The 14841-nt window shown below is 46.6% G+C and overlaps 1 protein-coding gene across 5 annotated transcripts in view; it reads right to left on the bottom strand.

Moving 5' to 3' along the window:
- The window catches only part of GRIP2 (glutamate receptor interacting protein 2), a 472906-nt gene that overhangs the window by 163400 nt on the left and 294665 nt on the right, over positions 1 to 14841 (bottom strand). For 2 of the 5 annotated variants that reach the window (XM_088450263.1, XM_088450264.1), the window contains exon 1: positions 8427 to 8637. The exons of 2 other annotated variants lie outside the window; for them this stretch is intronic. In XM_088450263.1, the coding sequence (XP_088306389.1) occupies positions 8427 to 8583 (157 nt within the window). In that variant the 5' untranslated portion in view covers positions 8584 to 8637. Of the gene's footprint in view, positions 1 to 8426; positions 8638 to 14841 lie in introns of those variants that run through there. One more of the 5 variants, XM_088450256.1, reaches the window with a different exon arrangement.

Below are 14841 nucleotides of genomic sequence, written 5' to 3'. Positions count from 1 at the left end.
ATACCGCCGGTATGCATGAAGAGAATCACAAAGGACAGCGCTCTCTGTAAGAACTGTCTTTTGTGAGTGAGGAGTTTGGGAGCAGGACACTTTGTACTAGATCAGTGGTTCTCAAACTCGGTCCTTAGGATCCCACAGGGATGTTTTTTGTTCCCTAGTGATCGCATGTCCGATTTTATCAGGGGCATAAGGTAAATGACATTGGTGTAAGTCGCACAGTCGAAACGTAAATAAAAACAAAGAGCCCTAAAAAAAAAAAAATCACCTACAACTAATTACATAACTGTTCAGCTGCAGTTTCATTGTCAATGAATGCAGCAGCTATAGAGCAGTATATCCCCATCTCGGTCCTCAAGGCATACTAGCAGTCCAAGTTTTAGTGATTTCCATGCTAGAACATAGATGGTTAAATCAAAATAACTGAGGTACTAATTAAGGACACTTGTGCTCAAGTATGGCTATCCTTAAAGCCTGGACTGTTATACCTCTTTTCCACCAAAAACCCAGGTCTGACCTGGGTTTTCAGACATGGTTCCAACTTCCAACCCAGGTCAGACCCAGGTGAGACACCGTTTACACAGCACCATCGATCTGGGTTATTCTCAGGTCAGCCCCGTTCACACTGAACCTGGGTCTGCCCTGCTAAACTTGTGAGGTTATAAAAAGTGGGAGGTGAAAGCTCCACAACCACCAATCAGCTCATTTTAGGCAGGACTCAGGTCGGATAACCCAGGTTGCGCCGTTTACACTGCACCATTACCCAGGTCCATCCTGGGTCCAACCCTGGTAGCTGCCTGGGTTGGATTGCCGGGTCACTTGACCTGGGTTATGTTTCAGGGATCCCTTTACACTGAGCGGCAACCTGGGTAGACCCAGGAAAAACCCAGATTTTTGCTCTGGTGTAAAATGGGTATTAGTGTGCCTTGAGGACCATGGTTGGGAAACCCTCCTATAGACAGCTTGTGTTCTCTGCACATCATAACTGTGTATACCAGAAGCTCCCAAACACCATTACAGTTCACGTTTTAAGGATATCCATGCTTGAGCACAGGTGTCTTAATTAGTACCTCAGTCAATTTGATTTAACCATCTGGACTGAAACATGGATATCCTTCTTAAAACCTGGACTGTAATGGTGACGTTTGAGAATCTCTGGTGTATACAATTGTCTGTAGAAGGATTCATCTGGGTACAGCCACCAATTAAAAAAATAGTGAAAAGCAGATAATACTTTGCCGAAAGGGGATGAAAATCATTAGCTACATGATAGATAGATAGATAGATAGATAGATAGATAGATAGATAGATAGATAGATAGATAGGATATAGATATATATGAGATAGATAGATATGAGATAGATAGATATGAGATAGATAGATAGATAGATAGATATAATATACATAGATATGAGATAGATAGATATGAGATAGATAGATAGATAGATAGATAGATAGATAGATAGATAGATAGATAGATAGATATGAGATAGATAGATAGATAGATAGATATGAGATAGATAGATATGAAATAGATAGATAATAGATAGATAGATAGATAGATAGATAGATAGATAGATAGATAGATAGATAGATTTGAGATAGATAGATAGATATGATATAGATAGATATGAGATAGATAGATGGATAGATATGATATAGATAGATATGATATAGATAGATATGAGATAGATAGATATAATAGATAGATAGATAGATAGATAGATAGATAGATAGATAGATAGATAGATAGATAGATAGATATCAGAATTAACTTTTTTCTTCAGGGCATCCTGGCGAAATAAGTGAATCCTGAAACGCTGATCTAAGTGAACAGGAGTTCGAGATTTATTTATAGCAGTAAGCCGCTGTGAGTGCCGCCCGTCCAATTGTGCTATATCTTCTATTCCGAGCTAGAAGTGATAAAGAAGGAGGGCACCGGTGCATGTATATCTGCTATAACTGTGAATGCTGGCTAATATATATATATATATATATATATATATATATATACATATATGCAAATCAGCCACAGGTTCAGCCAGGTCCCTTCTGATGTGTGTTACATGCTCTCAGGTGGTTTTACTGGGCCGTAGAATATGGGTGAATTGGGAGCAGCGAGTGCTAGATGCCTCAGACACTACTGTATTATTACTAGGTTCCTATGGGCTCAGTCTGCACCCAACCCCTGCCATTCACTACTTTCCTTCTGGAACTTGGATGTCAGTGAGAACTCCCATGCCAGTGCATTTGCCCACTGAACCTGCCCTGACCATTAGGGACACATCGGAGAGTGACATGGGAGAAGGAGGCGGGTGCAGTATCAGTCCAGCTTTTTCTGTGGATAAATTTAGGTGTCTTAGCATCTGGAAATACTGGCCGGCACAGAGGGAGCGACCTCGGGGTAAGATAGATCTGGGTGTCACTGGGGCACAGATGACACTGGAGCCTGCAGAACCTGGCGTTGGCAGCTTGCTCCGCACTCTCCTGCCAGCCCAGAGCTCGCTGCACTGAATCCCGGCAGCCTCTGCAGTCTGACAGGTGCTTTGCGCCTATTCTCCGCTCCTGCCTCCTCCAATAGGTTTTCTCTTTCTGTCACACAATTTCCCTCTTTCAGCATTGAGACGCCAGAACACAACACAGTAATTACCGTCTTCCTTTTAAGGCCGCAGGAGGGGAGATTCAGTGGGAAGGAATACCGATAAAGAGAAAAAGACCCTCTTTAAAATTCATGAGACAAAGAAAATGCGAGTTTAAAATAATGCAGATAAAAGATTTTTTTTTGTTTTTGTACAGGCAGCACCCCGGCTCTCTGTGCCTGAGAATAGACGTGGCTTTAAGGGACGTGTGTGTGTGTGTGTGTGTGGTGAGCTCTGGTTCCATTCCGCTACACAGAGTGCAAATAACACAGCTCCGACAGAAACCTTTCCGCAGCAAGGCTTATACTTACTGATCACAGGGGCAAATGTACGCCAAAGCTCCGCAGCCAATCAGGTACTTCATGGCCCACACCTCGCACTAGACTGATAAAAGATTATTGCTGATGGATGATTAGGGTTTTTACGGCAGACCTGCGCCTGTGAGCATTGTTAGTAAATATCCCTCATTGGCTTTATTAAAAACAATTACAATGAAAAACGGGGCTCATTTTCCAACAGGAAAAAGTTCAACTGCAGTTTTGCTTTTGGGTTAATGCACAGATGAAACACTACGATGTCAGCACTTGTGGGGGCGAATCATCTGACGGGAGGAATTGGGGGTACCGGGGGGCCTGGATAAATATAAATAAGCATTTTGGCACCGCATCCAAAATGGAAGTTTCACTTTGCGGGATTAGATTATTTAATAGAGCTAAAAGGGGGTAAGACGCGCCATTTAGGGAGGTGGTATCTGCTCTGCGGGAAGAGGGGGCAAATAAACTTTTTCCTGCAGAAGGACCCGATTTTTCCCCCTCTGATGTCTCAGAAATTAGGCCACCTATACTGTAAATGGGAAGAATTTTGCCCTCCTGGTTGCACTTTTTCTCATATGCACCAAGCCCCAGAGCGCATCGGGTAACGCCATCTTCCTATGAGGTTCTTTCCGCAGAGTGCTGTAAGAGGAATCCGATTGCATCCTCCCCAGCACCCCCCACGGAACGCGCAGAAGGACGTCGGAGGAGCTTCTGGGTCATAGACCCAGAAGTCCCTTCATCATAAAGGTCCCTCCACCGCTTTTACCGAGAGAGCGGTCCTTTGCGGTGATCATCATGCATACCAGCGTTACCAATGCTGGCATGCATGCGAAGACTGGCAGATCGCATCCCGAGTGCAATGCTACATGCATCTCGCCCCTAGTGTTCAGTCTAGTACCCTGCACATGTCACACCAGCGCAGCTCCTCTTTCCTGCCTGGGGTGCCGCTCTATGCTCTGGTGCTTCTAGCACACTCAGCGGATGCAACAAACTGCTGAGATACAGACCAGAGTGTGCTAGAAGCACCAGAGCACAGAGCGACACTCCAGGCAGGAGAGAGGAACTGCACGGGTTGTGACAGGTGCAGGGAGCTAGAATGAACACTAGCCTCTATCCGCAATGGCCAACACTGGCACATCGGGTCTCCAGTGAGGAATGGGCCATTTCTGCATTTATCACGGGTCACTCACATTATCAGCAAACCCCCTCCCTTACCCGAGTGCGATGCGTCATGCATCCTGCCCAGTCAGTTAAAAGGTCGACAATCTCTATACAGACACCAGATGTTAGACAGGCAATAGGTCGATAAGCACAAAAGATCGACAGGGACAAAAGGTGACACACTAAAGGTCGACATGGAAGAATGTCGACAGGTACAAATTGTCGGCAGGGTCAAAAGGTCGACCCACACAGTCAACACCTCTTTTTTTAACCCTAATCTTCACCCTAACCCTAATCCTCCCCTTGGTGCCTAAACCTAACCCTCCAGAATGTGCCTAACCCTAACTGTTGGTGTAGGTGCCTGACCCTAACAATACCTTCTAGTGCCTAACCCTAACCCTCCAGAATGTGCCTAACCCTCCCTCCTGGTGTCTAACCCTAAGCGTCAGGGTAAGTGCCTAACCCTAAAAAAAAACAAATTTAAAAAATAAGATGTATCGACCATTTGTACCTGTTAACCTTCTTCCATATCGACCTCTGGTGTTTACCTTTTGTCCCTGTCGACCTATTGCCGGTCTAACATCTGGTGTCTATCTAGACACCGTCGACCTTATAACTGTCTATCTATAAACCAGAACACCTTATCGAGACGACCCTTTTATCACGTGTATTTAACTGCCGCTCTTGACATAAAGGTCAAGGACTGAAACTCCTACTGTTATACATGTATACAGATTGCTATTAGCAAGCCCTCGTCACTTCTTATGTACCGGTAACTACCCACCAGATTCACACAAAGATAGATTCTCTGTGTATCACTGGTATAAAACACATACTAAATCTGATTAATAGCCAGGATTCTCTGTCGTTAGCCACATACAAAAGTAAGTCCTGACCCGTAATATCAGATTAGATCAAAAAATGGTATCTAGTTACTCACAGTGACATCTTTCCTTTGGTTTCTTACAAGTGCATCAATCATCAGTTGTAGAAATGTATGTAGACAATAAATATAAACATGTAATAACTGTAATAAATCCACCTCATGCGCAAAACAAATAAAGGACTGTACTGTACTTTGCTTTTCTTTCCATAAACACATATCAAATGTAAAAACAAAAAAACAACTTTTGTTGCAATTAGTGTACAGTACATTAGAGAGGGGGTGACTTACTATATGCGATAGGTGATGGGTGACTTACTGAATGCGATAGGTGATGGGTGACTTACTATATGCGATAGGTGATGGGTGACTTACTGAATGCGATAGGTGATGGGTGACTTACTATATGCGATAGGTGATGGGTGACTTACTGAATGCGATAGGTGATGGGTGACTTACTATATGCGATAGGTGATGGGTGACTTACTATATGCGATAGGTGATGGGTGACTTACTGAATGCGATAGGTGATGGGTGACTTACTATATGTGATAGGTGAGGGGGTGACTTACTATATGCGATACGTGAGGGGGTGACTTACTATATGCGATAGGTGAGGAGGTGACTTACTATTTGCAATAGGTGAGGGGGTGACTTACTATATGCGATAGGTGAGGAGGTGACTTACTATATGCGATAGGTGAGGAGGTGACTTACTATATGCGATAGGTGAGGAGGTGACTTACTATATGCGATAGGTGAGGAGGTGACTTACTGTATGCGATAGGTGATGGGTGACTTACTATATGCGATAGGTGATGGGTGACTTACTATATGCGATAGGTGAGGGGGTGACTTACTATATGCGATAGGTGAGGGGGTGACTTACTATATGCGATAGGTGAGGGGGTGACTTACTATATGCGATTGGTGAGGAGGTGACTTACTATATGCGATAGGTGAGGGGGTGACTTACTATATGCGATAGGTGAGGAGGTGACTTACTATATGCGATAGGTGAGGGGGTGACTTACTATATGAGATAGGTGAGGGGGTGACTTACTATATGCGATTGGTGAGGAGGTGACTTACTATATGCGATAGGTGAGGGGGTGACTTACTATATGCGATAGGTGAGGGGGTGACTTACTATATGCGATAGGTGAGGGGGTGACTTACTATATGCGATAGGTGAGGAGGTGACTTACTGTATGCGATAGGTGAGGGGGTGACTTACTGTATGCGATAGGTGAGGGGGTGACTTACTATATGCGATAGGTGAGGAGGTGACTTACTATATGCAATAGGTGAGGGGGTGACTTACTATATGCGATAGGTGAGGGGGTGACTCACTATATGCGATAGGTGAGACGGTGACTCACTTTATGCGATCGGTGAGGGGGTGACTTACTATATGCGATAGGTGATGGGTGACTTACTATATGCGATAGGTGAGGGGGTGCCTTACTATATGCGATATGTGAGGGGGTGACTTACTATATGCGATAGGTGAGGGGGTGACTTACTATATGCGATAGGTGAGGAGGTGACTTACTATATGCGATAGGTGAGGAGGTGACTTACTATATGCGATAGGTGAGGGGGTGACTTACTGTATGCGATAGGTGAGGGGGTGACTTACTCTATGCGATAGGTGAGGAGGTGACTTACTATATGCGATAGGTGAGGAGGTGACTTACTATATGCGACAGGTGAGGGGGTGACTTACTATATGCAATAGGTGAGGGGGTGACTTACTGTATGCGATAGGTGAGGGGGTGACTTACTATATGCGATAGGTGAGGAGGTGACTTACTATATGCGATAGGTGATGGGTGACTTACTATATGCGATAGGTGATGGGTGACTTACTATATGCGATAGGTGAGGGGGTGACTTACTATATGCGATAGGTGATGGGTGACTTACTATATGCGATAGGTGAGGGGGTGACTTACTATATGCGATAGGTGAGGGGGTGACTTACTATATGCGATTGGTGAGGAGGTGACTTACTATATGCGATAGGTGAGGGGGTGACTTACTATATGCGATAGGTGAGGGGGTGACTTACTATATGCGATAGGTGAGGGGGTTACTTACTATATGCGATAGGTGACTTACTATATGCGATAGGTGAGGGGGTGACTTACTGTATGAGATAGGTGATGGGTGACTTACTGTATGCGATAGGTGAGGGGGTGACTTACTGTATGCGATAGGTGAGGGGGTGACTTACTATATGCGATAGGTGAGGGGGTGACTTACTATATGCGATAGGTGAGGGGGTGACTTACTATATGCGATAGGTGAGGGGGTGACTTACTATATGCGATAGGTGAGGGGGTGACTTACTATATGCGATAGGTGATGGGTGACTTACTATATGAGATAGGTGAGGGGGTGACTTACTATATGCGATAGGTGAGGGGTGACTTACTATATGCGATAGGTGAGGGGGTGACTTACTATATGTGATAGGTGAGGGGGTGACTTACTATATGCGATAGGTGAGGGGGTGACTTACTATATGCGATAGGTGAGGGGGTGACTTACTATATGCGATAGGTGAGGGGGTGACTTACTATATGCGATAGGTGAGGGGGTGACTTACTGTATGCGATAGGTGAGGGGGTGACTTACTATATGCGATAGGTGAGGGGGTGACTTACTGTATGTGATAGGTGAGGGGGTGACTTACTATATGCGATAGGTGAGGGGGTGACTTACTATATGCGATAGGTGAGGGGGTGACTTACTGTATGTGATAGGTGAGGGGGTGACTTACTATATGCGATAGGTGAGGGGGTGACTTACTGTATGCGATAGGTGAGGGGGTGACTTACTGTATGTGATAGGTGAGGGGGTGACTTACTATATGCGATAGGTGAGGGGGTGACTTACTATATGCGATAGGTGAGGGGGTGACTTACTATATGCGATAGGTGAGGGGGTGACTTACTATATGCGATAGGTTAGGGAGTAACTTACTAAATGCTATAGGTGAGGGGGTGACTTACTGTATGCGATAGGTGAGGGGGTGACTTACTATATGCGATAGGTGAGGAGGTGACTTACTATATGCGATAGGTGAGGGGGTGACTTACTATATGCGATAGGTGAGGGGGTGACTTACTATATGCGATAGGTGAGGAGGTGACTTACTATATGCGATAGGTGAGGAGGTGACTTACTATATGAGATAGGTGAGGGGGTGACTTACTATATACGATAGGTGAGGGGGTGACTTACTATATGAAATAGGGTAGGGGTGACTATAGATTTGCGATAGGCAAGGGGTCAGCATTTACAGAATAAGCTGCAGGGAATGGTAACATCAGCACAGAAGAATTCTCCATACTTCAAGCAGCACTAGCTACAATGGGACCGTGAGATCCTGGGACTCAGGGGGTAGAAGGGGTCATTACTTACCGCTGACACACAGGCTCAGGCTGCACAAGCTCTCCTCACAGGTCTCATCCTGGCTCTCAGGGTCTCCTTCCTCCTCCTCCCCTGCCCTGATGCTCTCCCTCCTCTTCCTCCGAGAGGGTCTCCTGACGCTGCGAAGCACCTTATTAACCCTGTTCATGAGGCTTCCTCTGAGGTCCTTCCCTCTGTTCCTGGTGCTATTCAGCTCAGCTAGCAGAGGGGTTACTGCCCTGGCTGAGAGTGACTCCTGCTGCACACAGAGGCTGGCTGAGAAGTGTGTGGGCAGATACTGGTGGTGGATCCCCCTCTCTCGCACACACACTCTCTCTCTCGCACACTCTCTCTCTCTCGCACACACTCTCTCTCTCTCTCTCTCTCGCACTCTCTCTCTCTCTCTCTCTCTCGCACACACTCTCTCTCTCTCTCTCTCTCTCGCACACACTCTCTCTCTCTCTCGCACACACACTCTCTCTCTCTCGCACACTCTCTCTCACTCTCTCTCTCGCACACTCTCTCTCACTCTCTCTCTCGCACACTCTCTCTCTCTCACTCTCACTCTCTCTCTCTCTCGCACACTCTCTCTCTCTCACTCACTCTCTCTCGCACACACTCTCTCTCTCTCTCTCACTCTCTCTCTCGCACACTCTCTCTCTCTCTCTCTCACTCTCTCTCGCACACTCTCTCTCACTCTCACTCTCTCTCTCGCACACTCTCTCTCTCTCTCTCTCTCTCTCTCTCTCTCTCTCTCTCTCTCTCTCTGTACATAGATACAGTATATCAGAGTGAGTGAGTGTTGGGGCAGCAGCTGCCTCCTTGCTGGGTGCTGGAGTAGATGTTAGCACTCGGGAAGGCTGCTGTTAGCTCTCCGCAGGCTGCCGGGGAAGGAGCTGCCGATCACAGCCCCCAGAGCTCAGATAGTGTCAGCGGGGAGCAGAGCGCCAGGTGCAGCCCAGGCTTCATGTTCATACACAGCGGTAACATCACCGGGTCCTCCTGGTACAGTCACTACGGAGGTGCGATGAGAGAGCCGGAGCTGCGGGAGACTGATCGCAGTACACACGAGGAGGCTGTGTAATTGTCAGCTCTTCAGGGAAGGATAAAAGGGAACTGTACAAAAAATCTATCTGCTATCAGTCTATTATATATCAGATCTTTCTGTTATAGCTCATCTCTATTTATCATCTACATATTCATACACATCTGCTATCTATTATATATCTTTCTATCATCTGTTATCTACATATGCATATATAGCTGCTATAAATCTATTATCTTATAATCAGATCTATATAATATCTATTATATCTTCTATCTGTCTCATATCTATCTATCTATCTATCTATCTATCTATCTATCTATCTATCTATCTATCTATCTATCTATCTATCTATCTATCTCTATCTATTTATCTCATATATATCTGTCTATCTATCTCATATCTATCTATCTATCTATCTATCTATCTATCTATCTATCTATCTATCTATCTATCTATCTATCTATCTAATATATATCTATTTATCTATCTCATAACTATCTATCTATCTATCTATCTCATATCTATCTATCTATCTATCTATCTATCTATCTATCTATCTATCTATCTATCTATCTATGTATCTCATATCTTTCTATCTATCTCATATCTATCTATCTATCTATCTATCTGTCCATCTATCTCATATCTATCTATCTATCTATCTATCCATAACATATCTATCTATCTATCTATCTATCTATCTATCTATCTATCTATCTATCTATCTATCTATCTATTTATCCGCTATCTATATCTATCTATCTATCTATCTATCTCATATCTATCTGTTTATCTATCTATCTCCTATCTAGTTATCTATCTACAGTATATCATATCTATCTCATGTCCATCTATATATATATATATATATTTATTCAACGCTCTCATATCTATCTATCCAACGTGTACATATGCAGAGCATATTCTAAATAGCTTTTAATCATGCCAGTGAACATATGTACTTGATTTATACACACATTAAGTATGTGTCATCAGAATGTAGCAATACCCTAAGTACTACATTAATCCTCCAGATGCTCTAATTAGAGGAAGGTTTGAAACTTCAAACAAACGGGTCTCTGCGCTCGGAGCACGGAAGTTGGGCAGAGAGATAAGAAAGTTTCAGTAGTTGGGACATAGATGAGAATACAGTGGGTGGGGGAGATGGGATATTAGAGGATTGTATGGGGGGGACTTGTGCTATCCAGGAAACTTTCACTCAAGAGCAATCCATCTCCCAATCCATCACTCATTAGTGAATGGGTGCAGCCTTTATTGAAGTATTTAGGCAAGTGGTGGTCCTTAAATATGTAACAAGCGGCCCCTGTTACCAGGACTATTTCCTTCCTTGGGTCCTTGCTAGTGATGTTATATAGAGGTCTATGTACTAAGCCTTGGAGAGATATAAAGTGGCGAGAGATAAAGTACCAAACAATCAGCTCCTAACTGTAATTTTTCAAACACAACCTGTAAAGTGACAGGAGCTGATTGGTCGGTAGTTTATCTCCATCCACTTTATCTCTCTCCAAAGGCTTAGTACAGAGACCATAGTAAGCACAGTGTATCACATGATCTATAGCCGCATAGGTAGTAATTATACAGTGTAATATCTGTGATTAGTCCGCCAGGTAAGCTGCTGTCGGTGCTTTGTGATTACTTCATCAGGAATGCCCATTAACCATCGATGGTTTGCCACTGATAGTTTTGCCATTGATGGCAGAGATCCAATGGTTCTCCGCTTCGAGAGCACATTGACCTCAGTGAAGACATATAGATGGAATTGCTGGTTATGCAGAGAGGTGGCTGGCCTTTAGGGGGCGCTCTCACGTATGCAGGCCTCAGTGAGGACATGTAGACGGAATTGCTGGTTATGCAGAGAGGTGGCTGGGCTGTAGGGGGCGCTCTCACGTAGGCAGACCTCAGTGAGGGCATGTAGATGGAATTGCTGGTTATGCAGAGAGGTGGCTGGGCTGTAGGGGGCGCTCTCACGTAAGCAGACCTCAGTGAGGACATGTAGATGGAATTGCTGGTTATGCAGAGAGGTGGCTGGGCTGTAGCGGGCGCTTTCAAATAGGCAGACCTCAGTGAGGGCATGTAGATGGAATTGCTGGTTATGCAGAGAGGTAGCTGGGCTGTAGGGGGCGCTCTCACGTAGGCAGACCTCAGTGAGGGCATGTAGATGGAATTGCTGGTTACGCAGAGAGGTGGCTGGGCTGTAGAGGGCGCTCTCACGTAGGCAGACCTCAGTGAGGGCATGTAGACAGAATTGCTGGTTACGCAGAGAGGTGGCTGGGCTGTAGGGGGCGCTCTCACGTAGGCAGACCTCAGTGAGGGCATGTAGACGGAATTGCTGGTTACGCAGAGAGGTGGCTGGGCTGTAGGGGGCGCTCTCACGTAGGCAGACCTCAGTGAGGACATGTAGATGGAATTGTTGGTTACGCAGAGAGGTGGCTGGGCTGTAGGGGGCACTCTCACGTAGGCAGACCTCAGTGAGGGCATGTAGATGGAATTGTTGGTTACGCAGAGAGGTGGCTGGGCTGTAGCGGGCGCTCTCACGTAGGCAGACCTCAATGAGGACATGTAGATGGAATTGCTGGTTATGCAGAGAGGTGGCTGGGCTGTAGGAGGCGCTCTCACGTAGGCAGACCGCTCTCACGTACGCAGACCTCAGTGAGGACATGTAGATGGAATTGCTGGTTATGCAGAGAAGTGGCTGGGCTGTAGGGGGCGCTCTCACGTAGGCAGACCTCAGTGAGGGCATGTAGATGGAATTGCTGGTTATGCAGAGAAGTGGCTGGGCTGTAGGGGGCGCTCTCACGTAGGCAGACCTCAGTGAGGGCATGTAGATGGAATTGCTGGTTACGCAGAGAGGTGGCTGGGCTGTAGGGGGCGTTCTCACGTAAGCAGACCTCAGTGAGGGCATGTAGATGGAATTGCTGGTTATGCAGAGAGGTGGCTGGGCTGTAGGGGGCTCTCTCATGTAGGCAGACCTCAGTGAGGGCATGTAGATGGAATTGCTGGTTATGCAGAGAGGTGGCTGGGCTGTAGGGGGCGCTTTCAAATAGGCAGACCTCAGTGAGGGCATGTAGATGGAATTGCTGGTTATGCAGAGAGGTAGCTGGGCTGTAGGGGGCGCTCTCACGTAGGCAGACCTCAGTGAGGGCATGTAGATGGAATTGCTGGTTACGCAGAGAGGTGGCTGGGCTGTAGAGGGCGCTCTCACGTAGGCAGACCTCAGTGAGGGCATGTAGACGGAATTGCTGGTTACGCAGAGAGGTGGCTGGGCTGTAGGGGGCGCTCTCACGTAGGCAGACCTCAGTGAGGGCATGTAGACGGAATTGCTGGTTACGCAGAGAGGTGGCTGGGCTGTAGGGGGCGCTCTCACGTAGGCAGACCTCAGTGAGGACATGTAGATGGAATTGTTGGTTACGCAGAGAGGTGGCTGGGCTGTAGGGGGCACTCTCACGTAGGCAGACCTCAGTGAGGGCATGTAGATGGAATTGTTGGTTACGCAGAGAGGTGGCTGGGCTGTAGCGGGCGCTCTCACGTAGGCAGACCTCAATGAGGACATGTAGATGGAATTGCTGGTTATGCAGAGAGGTGGCTGGGCTGTAGGAGGCGCTCTCACGTAGGCAGACCGCTCTCACGTACGCAGACCTCAGTGAGGACATGTAGATGGAATTGCTGGTTATGCAGAGAAGTGGCTGGGCTGTAGGGGGCGCTCTCACGTAGGCAGACCTCAGTGAGGGCATGTAGATGGAATTGCTGGTTATGCAGAGAAGTGGCTGGGCTGTAGGGGGCGCTCTCACGTAGGCAGACCTCAGTGAGGGCATGTAGATGGAATTGCTGGTTACGCAGAGAGGTGGCTGGGCTGTAGGGGGCTCTCTCATGTAGGCAGACCTCAGTGAGGGCATGTAGACGGAATTGCTGGTTGCGCAGAGAGGTGGCTGGGCTGTAGGGGGCGTTCTCACATAGGCAGACCTCAGTGAGGGCATGTAGATGGAATTGCTGGTTATGCAGAGAGGTGGCTGGGCTGTAGGGGGCGCTCTCATGTAGGGAAGTGGCTGGGCTGTAGGGGGCGCTCTCACATAGGCAGACCTCAGTGAGGACATGTAGACAGAATTGCTGGTTATGCAGAGAGGTGGCTGGGCTGTAGGGGGCACTCTCACGTAGGCAGACCTCAGTGAGGACATGTAGATGGAATTGCTGGTTATGCAGAAAGGTGGCTGGGCGGTAGGGGGCGCTCTCACGTAGGCAGACCTCAGTGAGGACATGTAGATGGAATTGCTGGTTATGCAGAGAGGTGGCTGGGCGGTAGGGGGCGCTCTCACGTAGGCAGACCTCAGTGAGGGCATGTAGACGGAATTGCTGGTTATTTATCAAATAATATTTGTGGGATGGTCCCCGAAAATACTTGTTTCTGGAGGATATCCGCAAATATGAAGTATTCCCCAAATGTACCATGGAGGGGCCGTAGCAGATTACTACATATTTGCCGCGGTCCCTTAATTTCCGACAGCAGACGATGTGAAGCTGTCAGATTTACCAGGCAGTTAGGCCCCCGCAGCTAACGCCATCTGAAGATGGCATTAGCCCGTTGTAGCTTATGGGCTACATTTTGCATAAATTACTTGGAGAGTGATGCCCCCGGGTCCCTCGCCGGCAATGGGACTGCCCACGCGCAGGAGTCCGAAAAGAGGAGTAAAGCGGTCCCTGGCGCAATCACTTTACTCACATCGCAGGGACGTGCATGTGAATGTTAGTACATACGGGCTGGATTCAAAAGGTCAACAGTATAAAGATTGACATTCAGAATGTCGACCCAGAAGATCGACTGGTTCTGAATGTCAACAGTCAACATGGTCATTAGGTTGACCATCATTCTGTATTTAGGTCGACAGTGTTAAATGGTTGATATTTAACATGTCAACATTAAAATGTTTTTCTTTTATCTTTTAGCCTAACCCTAAACCTACACATAACCCCAACTCTAACCTTAAACCATGTGATGACATTTTAATGCCAATATGTTAAATGTCTTAATTTTGACTGAGTCGACCATCAACATTTTACCGTCAAAATTGAGAATGTGTTATTTTTTTTGGCGACCAATCGACCAGTATCCATTTGGGCGATGTATAATTTCTGGAATGGGTATGAAATACCGCCGGCCTCATGTTCGGCGGTTCGATTCCCGTCAGCGGCAGCCCGACATGAACAGAGTTCCGAGCAGCGGAAGGCCGACAGCGCTGGAAATCCCGATCGTGGATAGGTGAGTATCTACTAACCTAACCTAACCCCCCTAACCCTAACCCTCCTTAGGGGTGCCTAACCCTAACTTCCCCCCCAAGTGCCTAACCCTAATACCCCCTTTAAGTG

Source organism: Taudactylus pleione, unplaced genomic scaffold, assembly GCF_031769625.1.
Source record: "Taudactylus pleione unplaced genomic scaffold, aTauple2 ptg000512l, whole genome shotgun sequence".
Lineage (NCBI taxonomy): Eukaryota > Metazoa > Chordata > Amphibia > Anura > Myobatrachidae > Taudactylus > Taudactylus pleione.
The sequence above is the reverse complement of the archived record's forward strand: the minus strand, read 5'-3'. Positions and strand labels throughout refer to the sequence as shown.